Below are 12,003 nucleotides of genomic sequence, written 5' to 3'. Positions count from 1 at the left end.
AGGGTCTTCAAAAAATTAAAAATGGAACTACCACATCATCCAGCAATTCTATGTCTGGGGATATATTCAAAGGAAACAAGATCACTCTCTCGGAAAGACATCTGCAGCCCCTTGTTTGTTGTAGCATTATTCACACTAGTCAAGATATGGAAGCAACCTCAGTGCACACTAATGGATGAAACGATTAAAAAAAAAGTGGTGTATATAAACAATGGAATATTATTCAGTGATAAAAAAGAAGAAAATCTTACTATTTGAGACTAGCTATGCTAGACCTTGAGGGCATGATACTAAGTGAAATAAGTCAAAGACAAATGCTATGTGAACTCACTTATATGTGAAATCTAAAATACCAGACTCACAGATTACAACAAACAAATAGGCGGTTGCCTAAGTTGAGGGGTTGGGGGGTGGAGGAAATGCATGGAGGGGGTCAGAAGGAACAAACTTCTGGTTATAAGGTAAATCAGTTCTGAGATATAACGTACAGCATGGTGACTATAGTTAGCTGTATTGTATTGTATTTTTGAAAGTTGCTGAGAGAATAGATCTTCAAAGATCTCCTCACAAGAGATAAACAACCTATAACGATGTAAGGTGATGTTAATGTACTGTGATTATTTCACAGCACAGACACATAAATCAATATATGTCAATATATCGTCGATTGATATAGATGTCAATCATAGCTCAATAAAACTAGAAAAAAATAAAAGAAATAAAGTTCCCAAGAATTAAAAAAAAAAAAAAAAAAAAGGGATTCTTCTGCTCTTGGCAAGCCAGGGTGCCAGAGTCAGGGCCAGGGAGGGTGCCGGGGAACCGAGAGAATTCTGGCCTTTTGATATGAGGTTTGCTGGGTCTGTATGGTGCTTGCTACTAACATGGGAGTTCCTTGTTCCCAAAGTGCTAGAAATGGATACCTTGAGAGCCACACTCAGGATCCATCACCTGGAGTGGGACTTGAGCACAGGCTGTAACTGGGTTCATCTGCAGAGTGGGGTGCAGTATGGAACCCTCGCAGACCAAGTCCTTGAGAGGTCTGCATTGTGGGAACAAAAGAGGTCATTGGAGGGGACTCAGAAGCTACGTGCTTCTGCCTTCCAAACCGAGAAACCTTGATCCTTTTCTCGATCATAAAAATAAGGCATACTTCCTGCCACACAGTTCAAATCCTGAAAACACACCAAATCAAAGAACAAGTCCCATGCTCAGATTGCTAACTTTTTGGGTTTTTTTTAACTGTTGGATCAAACATGCACGTACATGTACCAGCCTCATCTCATGAACCCTGGACCACAGAACAAAGGTTCTAGATCAGTTCTTCCTTCTCCATACTGGGGCGTGGCCTTGTTTCCATGCCAACAAGCACAGTAACTCATAGGACCCAGGACCTCCATTCCACTTCTGACCCCTGTGCTCTTTCCAGTCTGGGGGAAGGGACTCCATTTGTCAGCCCGCCTCCCTTCCTACACCCGTACCCCATCCTGCTCTGGGCCGCCAGAAGCAGCAGCATGGGAAACAAGTCATTTCCTCTTTGTCCATGTAGCCCTTGGTAAGGCTGATCCGAGAGGACCCGCAAGGGCCTCCGGGGCTGGGGGTGACAGGAAGCAGGCCTCACCTTCCATATCACCCACCTGTACTGAAGCCTGGTCCTCCCACCCCAACGGCTGGCTTGGGGCAGCCCCTGCCCGTCTCAAGGTCTCAGACCCCAACCGTAACAACCACCACAGGTTCCATGTGCCCTTTCACAGCCAACCTCCCATTCGGTGGGAAGGCTCACCAAAGCCACGCCTGGGCAAAGGTCAAATCCAGATGGGGCTAGTGAGGGGAGGTCTCCACGCTGGGAAGGAAGGGCGAAACCCAGAGGCTGACGAAGTCGCCGCATCAGGGCCCCAACTTTCAAAGGCCTCTTCCAGGGCTCCTTGGGGGGGGCCCTCATTTTTAATATTTTTATTGAAGAGATCCCCTCAACTGGCGTTACATTTCCATTTCTTCAAAATCTGGCTCCATGCCTGGCTTATGCCATTGACAATAAATAACAAAAAATAGTTTCCATTTCTTTGGGTTAATAACCTTCTTTGAAATGGAACCAAGAAGAGACATGCAGTGAAACTCTTCAACCTTTGAGAAGAAAAGACCAGGATTTACGGCGTGTGTGATCAAACCCTTTGAAGGGGTGGGCACTTCACATCACTCAAGGCCGTGACAACATTTGCAGAGAAGATGTGAGCCAGTAAAGGAGGTAGCAGCTGAAGTCACCCCACCTAGATGTTCCCAAGCTGGGGTGGAGGTGGCATAGATGACTCTGGAACACATGGGCCAGTGCTGAGAGCTGGGAGGGTAGAGGCATTGGTCCAAAGGCTCTTGGAAGTAACACAGTCACAGAACTATGCTCCACACATCCTGCCGCCCCAGGGAAATCTTGCCCACCTCCCCCCCAACCCATTCTCTCATAATATTGACTCCAGAGGATCTAATGGACACTCCTCAGAGCTCACGACACTCCCTTTCTCTGAGACTGCCCAGAGCCCTGGTAGAGGTTGCCTCCAGAGCTATTGTAGACCTCAGGACCTTACCTGCTGGGCCGGGATAGACACAGATGAAGACGTGATGCACCCCTTGCCCCAGCTCACTCTCACAACCCAGTAGGCCTGACCCCTGCCACTGCACCCAGGCCTTCCGGCTACATGGGTTCAATTTATAAATGAAATTGAAGACCCAGATTTGGCTCTCAAGGAACCTGAGGGCATGGGCGAAACTCCAGAGTGTGCATGGTGGGGGAGTGGGGGTCCTTGAGGCTTTTGTTCTCACATGACCTGGCTTGGTGGTCTTCCTTACAGGGGCAGTACTGACACAGTGACAATTCCCAAGTGCCCCTCGGTGACAGTAGCTTCTGAGACCCCTCCAGGTAACCGCGGATGACCCCTCAGACCTCAGAGGGGCTGTCTCTTGAGTTGGTTTCTTCTAAGCCACAGCTATGTGTCCTGTCAGCATTTTGTTAATGGGAACACAGATGTTTTGATGCCTTTTAGGTCTAGGAAAGGACAGAGCACCCTTGCCAAATGTGTGCCTGCTGGCCAAGGCTCGAAGCCCTCCTCGTCTGAGTCATGTCGGGTTAGTGCACGCTTGTTCTCCAGAAGTTATTTTAATTTTCAGCCAAGTCAGAAGCGCCTTATAACTCCTTCGGCCTCTCTCGCCCCCGTGACCTTGACCCAGCACCCAAGAAGAGGAGAAAAAGTGGACACTTCTGGGGGAAGTGAGAGAATTTTGCCTGAGGACCTGCCCAAGGCCCTTGTATTCGTCACGGTTCTCTAGAGAAACAGAACCAATGGGATGCGTGTTGTGTATGTGCCCATCCTATTGAGAGGGATGGAGGATGAGAGGCAGATTTATTTTAAGGAACTGTCTCATGAAGTCATGGAGCTGAGAAGTCAAAATCTGCAAAGCATGTGGCAGGCCGGAGACCCAGGGAAGAGCTGATGCAGCTTGCATCCAAAGGCAGTCTGGAGGCAGAACTCCTTCCAACTTGGTGAGGATGGGTCTTTCGGCTGGGGCCCACCCACCTTGTGGAAGGCAATCTGCTTTACTCAAAGTCTATTGGGTTGAGGCTGATCACACCTAAAAAAATACCTTCACGGCAACATCTAGATTCTAGGTGTTTGACCAAATATTTGGGTGCCACGCCCTAGCCAAGTCAGACCCATAAAATTAGCCACCACAGTCCACCAGCTGGAGCCTCTTTTGGGGACTCTGGACCCCTGGGGTGCTCAAGGCATTTGGGAATTTTAGGTTGGCTGTCCCTCACTCTCTATTTACACCCCAACCCCCCTTCTTGTGGATCTTTTATAATGACCACAGGAGAGATGACAACAGAGGGAGCCCGGAGCCCGGACTGTCACCATACCTCATGCCAGTAACTCATTAGATGCTCACGACAAAGTCAGGATTTAGGCAAATTATTATACCCACTTTACAGGCCACGGTGATGGTGACACATCCAGGACCCAAACCCCAGCATGCTTTCCCCAGACCCTGATGGGATGGGGTGGCTGGGTCTGCCTTAGAGAGGGGTCCATGCAGAGCCACCTCTGTCCATCTCCTGACGCCTCTCAGCTTACAGCGCCCCCTGCTGGCCCTGATGGCAGCCTTCTGCACACACTCCCAGCCCACCTCTTCCCTGGCCAATTGGCCCCCCTTGAGAGCGGAAAACAAGCTAGAGATAACTGGGAATCCATGTCACTGAACCTAGGATCTGAGTTCACGCTAGATGACCCAGCAAACGAATGGACGAACTGAGGGAGTGAAGGCGTGAACTGAGTGTGAGCCCGGGACAGTCGTGTGCATCTCACCACCTAGACCCACCTTATTCTTCCACTGGCTTGCTGCCCAGCTAAGCTTTGTCCAGTCGCCAACCTTCACCTGCAGACCTGGTTGAACTGTACCAGCATCGGCATTATCTTTAGCAAACATGACGCCCAGCCCAGCGGGGAGCTCAATTCATACACACACACATATCCACAGGACCGTGTGTGACCACAAGTACACACAGACACATACAGAGCCATGTTGCACAACCAGCCATGGTCTCCTGCTGGAGCCCACCTGGTACACAGGCCCTCCCCTCACCTCTTGCGACAAGGTGGGGACTTCAGAGCCTAAGAAATGGGGCATGTTGTGCCAAATTTAATATAGTGCACATTTCATTCATTCCATAGTCACGATTCCACAGGTATTTACCTCATCCCCTACTTCATGTCAGGCACTGCTGTAGGAGACAGAACCCTCTTTATTTCTGTTAGTCTTCCTTGCAGCCCCAGCGAGCGGGTGCCATTATCTCCACTTTACAGCTAGAGAAAGTGAGGCTAAGGGACCCCCCAGGTGGATGGCATGGCTGCCTTTGGTGCCACGCTGCCTCTGGATAGCCATTCGGAAAGCATGTTCTGCCTCTTTCTTCAGCTTCTGGGAACCAGGACTAGGGGCTCAGAGAAGGCCCCCCCACCCCGTCTGCTGGTGGCCACTCTCAGCCCCACAGGCTGTACCCCGCACACACACAGACCCTTCCAGGAACGTTCACACGGGCTTGTTGGCTGCTTCCGTGTGTGGCACACATGGGTGTGCATGTTCCCACACGACCCAAGATTTATGAAAATTGCATCTGGGTTTTACTGGAAAACTGTGTCTCCTGTGGTTGACTCTGAAGAGGGGGAGGAGAGAGGGCAGAGCTGAGGGAGGGCCTGAATCCAGCAGGCAGCCTGGGCAAAGCTAATGGCATGGATAAAATGGCTGCTTTGAGCTTGGGCATGGTGGGAGGTTCGGAGTCTTGGGAGTCATCACTCTTGGAATAACTAGCCGGGATGGAGGGTGAAGGCTCAATAAAAGATGTGCTATGCTTCTGGATCTTTCTACACTCTCCAGTGAACAGTTCCAGGGGTTTCTGGGTGGGTAGGCACCGGCGACACTGAAATGATCCTGCACTGGCCCATAGCATGTGTCCCACCTGCTCTCCCCGTGTCCTCACCCTCCCCACTATGATCCATGCTTCCCAAGGTCAGAGATCAGAGCCAGATTGCATCACTTCCTTGCTTAAACCCCACCAATGGCTCCCCACCTACGGGAATGAGGCCAACTCCTGACCATGGAGCTGACAAGACTGTATTCCTTCCCTACCTGCTGTAACAAGTCAGCATAAACTTGACATCTTATTGCACAGCAAAGAAAACAGTCAACAAACCAAAAGACAACTGACAGAATGGGAGAAGATATTTGCAAATGACATATCAGATAAAGGCCTAGTATCCAAAATCTAGAACATATCAAACTCAATACCCAAAGAACAAATAATCCAATCAAGAAATGGGCAGAGGACATGAACAGACATTTCTGCAGAGAAGACATCCAGATGGCCAACAGACACATGAAAAAGTGCTCCACATCACTCGGCATCAAGGAAATACAAATCAAAACCACAATGAGATACCACCTCACACCAGTCAGAATGGCTAAAATTAACAAGTCAGGAAACGACAAGTGTTGGCGAGAATGTGGAGAAAGGGGAACCCTCCTACTTGCATTCCCACTGTTGGTGGGAATGCAAGCCAGTGCAGCCACTCTGGAAAACAGCATGGAGGTTCCTCAAAAAGTTGAAAATAGAGCTACCCTATGACCCAGAGATTGCGCAACTGGGTATTTACCCTAAAGATACAAATGTAGTGATCTGAAGGGGCATGTGCACCCGAGTGTTTATAGCAGCAATTGTCCACAACAGCCAAACTATGGAAAAAACCTAGATGTCCATCAACAGAGGAATGCATAAAGAAGATGTGATAGACACACACACACACACACACACACACACACACACACACACACACACAATGGAATATTATGCAGCCATCAAAAATTGAAATCTTGCCATTTGCAAAAATGTGGATGGAACTAGAGGGTATTATGCTGAGCGAAATAAATCAATCAGAGAAAGACAATTATCATATGATCTCAGTGATTTGAGGAATTTGAGAAACAAGACAGAGGATCATAGGGGAAGGGAGGGGAAAATGAAACGAGATGAAACCAGAGAGGGAGACAAACCATAAGAGACTCTTAATTCAGGAAACAAACTGAGGGTTGCTGGAGTGGAGGGGGGTGGGAGGAATGGGGTGGGTGGCTGGGTGATGGACATTGGGGAGGGTATATGCTATGGTGAGCGCTGTGAATTGTGTAAGACTGATGAATCACAGACCCGTAACCCAGAAGCAAATAATACATTATATGTTAATAATAATAAAAAACTTAACAGCTTAAAACAACATGAATTTATTCTCTTATAGTTCTGTAGGTCAGAAATCCGACATGGATCTCACTGGGCTAAAATCAAGGTCAGGTTTACTGGTTTCAGGGATGAGAATATAGACCTCTTTGGGGACTATTACTCTGCCTACAGACCTGATCAAGCCCAGCCACTTCCAGCTATGCCCAGATTGAGCACCCCACTCTGTCCACTGAACTCCGGTATTTGGACCTCCTCTGAGTCTCTCCACATGCCTCAGCAAGCTCGTTTCTACCTCAGGGCATCTACACTGCTCTGCTCAGAAAATCTGCCCCTGGTCCTCAGAAGTCGGGTCCTGTGCTTCCACTTTCCCTGAGAAGTCCCCTCTTAGAGAGTACCTGCCTGCTCAGTGTTCAGTAGCCTCCTGACCTTCCTTCAAAACAGCTCCCCAGTTCAGTTGTCTGCCTTTGGAGACTTTTCAGTTTTATCTTGTTTTCCTCTCCCTGCTTGGTAAGCTCCATGACAGCAGGGCCTGTGTCCTCCTCAGCTTCCCCTCCCCTACCACATACTGAGCATTTACAGTGAACACGTTCTCTGAATGGCGTTTTCTCATTACTACAGTCCTCTGAGATGTGTGTGTGTGTGTGTCTCTTACCTTCAGTGTTCATAGGAGGAAACGGATTCTTTAAAGGCAGAAACTTGTCCCAGGGCACTCAGCCAGGAAGAGTGGGAGCCAAGACACTGATCAGGTACTGTGAGTCTTTTCCACTTGCTATAGTGCCTGGGGCCCTGCAGCCTCCCCAGGCCGGAATAACACTGGGCCCGGCAGCAGAATGGGTTCTCAGGACATAGTTGTGGAATGAGCACAGCATCTTACGTGTTAGCTTCCTTCTGGGAGGTTAAAATCTTGAATCATGCAATCAGACAAAAGACCCAAATCACAGGAGCCCCTGAGGTGATACCAACATATTCCGAGGATTCTCACTTGCTTTTATGTTTTCTCACTAGTGTAAATGACTGCTACTTCTCTGGAAGCAGCTTTTCTTTGTTTCTTTTTTTCTCTGATACTACAGACACCCCTCCCTGCCCTGAACTCTGCGGTGCTTTCCCTTTCTTCAGAGAAGCTGGGAAGCATCTGTGCCCTCGGCTCCCTGGGCCATGTGCCCAGTTACAGCTGATGCTCTCTGACCCCAGCCCCTCCTGCGGAGATGGGGGACACAGCCCGGGTGCGCAGAGGGAAGGGTTCCTTTGGGGCTTGCAGGGTGCCTCCCCTTCTGTTGAGGTTCTAGAGGTACATTAATCTCCAGAGTAAAGAGAAATGTCTGAGTCACTGGCCAATCCGAAAGGCCGCAGGGGGGCCAACACACAGCTTGGGGGCTTTGGAGTTGCCTGGAGTTGCAGCTAGCCTTTCCCCAGCTCTCCCCAGGTTTTGACGTGTATAGCTGTCGTGTCTCCATCTTACATGGAAACCCAACCCCAGGATGAGTGGCTTGGGCCTTGCTTCCCATTTAGCCTCCTCCCAAGGGAGATTCGGGTGCCCAGACTGCCAGAGGGGCCCACGTCTTCCCACATACAAGGAAAAGAAATGATTACTTCCTTGAGGTATAGCTTTTATTTACTGGAGTGGGTAGATGTGGATCCTGCTGAAGTATAGAGACTTATTTTTTCTTTCATGATAATGTAATGGCCTAATTTTAGGTCCTAGGCAGTTACCAAAAAGCATGGAAGACTCTGGTTGGGGGTTTGAAAGGATGTAGAAAGTTCTACCTGCCCCGATGTCCCCATGTCCCTTAGGGCTGCGCGAGCCTTGAGAAGGTTGGCAGCTGTCCAGCAGTCCCGCCACTGTCCCTGCAGATCAAGGGAGTGACCAGCACACTCAGGCTTCTGTCAACAGTCTGGAGACTTCGGGAGCACGGGCAGCTGGCTGGGAGGCAGGGCTGGTGGCCATGGAGGGAGGGCTGGTGTCCAGACGGTGCGGGGAGCAGCTGCGCAGACCAAGAGGGTGTGGTCTGCCTGGAATCCGATGTGGTGTCAAACACGACTGCTCCTCCAGTGTGAATGGGCCTGTCCCATTCTGTCCACACTGTCCCCGCTGTCCCCACTGTCAATACCTACTACCCAATACCCACTACCCACTGTCAATACCCACTACCCTTGGGGAGCGAAGGGGCCTCCATTCTTCTTTGTAATCAGGACTATCCTGGATAGGACTTGAGGCCCATTCCTGAAGGTGCCAGAGAGAGGATGAAGTTTCTGGAGAAGGCCCAAGGTGCCAGGAAGGACTCTCTGTCCCCTGTCCTCACCCTGATTGCACGCCTTTGCCTGCAGTACATCTCTGGGTCAGTCTGTGGGAAAGTTGGCAGAAACAGCTATAGTCCACCCCCCACTCCCGCTCCAGCCATCCCCATCATCTGCAAGGAGACTGTGCGGCTGGCCCCATAAAGATGGAAATCTGGGCACCTTGGTGACTCAGTGGTCATTTAAACGTCGGCCTTCAGAGTGGATCACGATCCCGGGGTCTTGGGATGGAGCCCCATGTTAGGCCCCCTGCTCATCAGGGAGCCTGCCTCTCCCTTGGTCCCTCCGTCCTGCTTGTACTCTCTCTCACTCTCTTGCTCATGTTCTCCCTCTCATAAATAAATAAAAAATCTTAAAAAAAAAAAAAAGGTGGAAATCTGTTTTCTCGCCTCCTGGATTTACGCTGGCCTTGTGACTTGCTTGTGACTTGCCTTGGCCAACAGAATTAGTGGGAGCGAAAGACCAGCTCCAAGGCTGGATCTGGATTAGCTGTATTGTCTAGTTTCTGTATCTGATGTTTTGACATCTGGGGCCTTGCCAACTTGGCCCGGACTGCCCCTCTCAGGGCTAGCACACTCCTAGAGGCAGCAAACCCCCAACACCCTGCACCCACCCCCAGCACAGCCAACCAGTCCAGAATCATTCCCCCGCTTTCTCCAGCTCTTGCCTGTGTGAGGCCCTAACACCCCCTCAGCATCCCCATCTCTTGCACCCCACACCCCCCATCCCCCGAAAGAGCCCCAGGGTCAGGCATCAGGCAACTAGAAGCAGCCTGCACCACTATCCTCTAAAATTAGTCATACTAGCCAATCCCAACTTGGCTAGCCCCTTTACCCTGTTTCACCCATTCCTTCACCATACCTGGGCAACCCCCAAATCTCAGGTTCATTTTTTTTTTAAGATTTTATTTATTTATTTTGAGACAGGGAAAGAGAGTATAAGGAAGGGCAGAGGGAGGAGACACCCCACTGAGCAGGGAGCCGGAGGTAGGGCTCGATCCCAGGACCCTGAGATCAGGACCTGACACTTAACCGGCTGAGCCACCCAGGGGACCCAGGCCAGATTGATTTTAGAACGTGGTCTCTAGAAGTCTCGTGCATTGTGCTCAGCTTCAGCCCTCTACTGCCACACCATGGGAAAAGGCCAGGCTAGCCTGCTGGAGGAAGAGAGGCTGTGTGGGCAGAGCCGAGATGCATCCCACGAGCCACCGGAGAGCAACCCGCCCCAGCTAACCTGGCAGCTGCCCACAGATGGAGGAGGGTCCCAGCCCCAAGGGGCCGGGTCTGGAGCAGAGCAGCAGAACAGCCCAGCTGAGCCCCGCTACACTTCCCCACTGGGCTGCCGAATCCAGATCCAGGACAGCTCTTTCAAAACCGAAAGCAGGGTCCCTGTCTGTTTTGATCCTGGCACCTGGGCTTCTGGAGGCACCAAATACTTGTTTTGTGAAATCTGGGTTCGTTCACCCCCACCCCTCCACCACGGTATCTGAAAGTGGAGCGTTCCTCGGAAACCTTTTTGTAAGCCAAAGTGGCGTAAAGCAAAGATGCAACTACCATTAATTTATATGAAAAATTATTTGAGTTTCCCCAGACAAAGCACAGATGCTCCCAGACCCAATTTGGCGGCCGGAGGCTGAGATGCTGAGTGCGGTTTCCGGGGGAGGCGCTGGGTGGCGCCACTCTCGGCGCTCGCGGAGCGGCCGCGGCTTCACCAGCTCGCGGCAAAACTAACGCGGATCGCTGTTTTTGCTTTGCGCCTTTTTTCATAAAAGCGAAAATCCTCTTGGGATTTCCTTCGGAGAGCGGGAACGGGTCCTCATGGAGGTCCTCCCTAAAAGTGAAGTGACCCCATGCAAACTCTCAAAAAGTGGGGAATCTGGATGGCTTCACGTGTGCCTGTCGCTTCAGCCCATCCCCATGCATCCCTGCAGACACCCCTTGTCAGTCGTGGTGTCCTTCCCCTCTGAGCTCTGAAGTGACCAACGAGCTCTGTCAGCCTAGACGCGGAGCAGGGCCCGGCGATGGACCCGAAGCAGCAGCGCCGCTGACCAGGCTGAGCTGCCCCCGCTCTGCTGGGGACAGACAAGCTCCTGGGGTTTTCCCCCTTTCACCCCTCATGTCATTCATCGCAGACCAAGGACTCCGCCTCGGATCCCCCCTTCCTGGACTCAGTCAGGAGGGGAGAGTGGGTGGGGCAGCGATCCTCCCCTAACTTCTTCCTGCCCGTGGCTTTGCTCCCCACGAGAGGATTCCGCGGCCACTTTCCAGGGCGCCTCAAGACCCCCATGGACAGCCTGGGGACAGCGGTGCTACTGCTGACTGCTTTAAAGGGTCGGTGTGGAAAAATGGTAATAGCTACAGTAGGAAAGTGGTCTGGGAATGCCTAACGATTGCAAATTAAAACATCATTTTCCTGGGGATGCGTTCAAAAAAACAAGGGAGGAAGCCAAGAAGGAGGAAGAGGTATGATCTATAAAACATAGACTCCAGCTCAGAAGAGTAGGCAGCCAAAGTCAGGGTCAGCGGGACTGGGGACTACAGGCTCCAAGGGAAAGCAGCCCGGACAGAGGGTGGAATAGGAAAGAGCTAGAAACCACTGTGCTTATGTATTTGACTGAAGGTAAAGGGGGGGGGGGGACTTCAGGACAACCACAGAGTTGCACAAGAAAGAGCGTTAATCCTAGTAGACTATTTGGCTCGGTGTGAACAATGGAACAGAGTATCTATCTGTCATCACAGGCGACTGGCTGTTTAGAATGTGGAGTAATCTCCAGGGCATTCAGAAGCAGTTGTCTCAAGAGAGAGAGGACTACAGATCAATGTTTTTTTGAAAGCCACAAACTACCAAAACTCACCCAAAGAAGAAAGCTAACCCAAACAGTTCTGTATCTGTCAAAGAAATTGAATTCATAGTGCAAAACCTTCCAGAAAAGAAGTCTC

At 50.7% G+C, this 12,003-nt stretch overlaps 1 protein-coding gene across 1 annotated transcript in view; it reads right to left on the bottom strand.

The window, feature by feature from the left end:
- LOC111158391 (fibulin 7) overlaps nt 1–4,470 on the bottom strand; it is a 30,698-nt gene extending 26,228 nt beyond the window's left edge. The window contains 3 exon segments of the mRNA XM_022520393.1: nt 921–1,039; nt 1,479–1,591; nt 4,363–4,470. Of these exon segments, the coding sequence (XP_022376101.1) occupies nt 921–1,039; nt 1,479–1,591; nt 4,363–4,470 (340 nt within the window).
- Nucleotides 4,471–12,003: the final 7,533 nt, after the last annotated feature.

The sequence above is a fragment of the Enhydra lutris genome, unplaced genomic scaffold (assembly GCF_002288905.1).
Source record: "Enhydra lutris kenyoni isolate GAN:26980312 unplaced genomic scaffold, ASM228890v2 scaffoldscaffold59, whole genome shotgun sequence".
Taxonomy (NCBI): Eukaryota; Metazoa; Chordata; class Mammalia; order Carnivora; family Mustelidae; genus Enhydra; species Enhydra lutris.
This window is presented reverse-complemented; position numbering and strand designations above follow the sequence as displayed.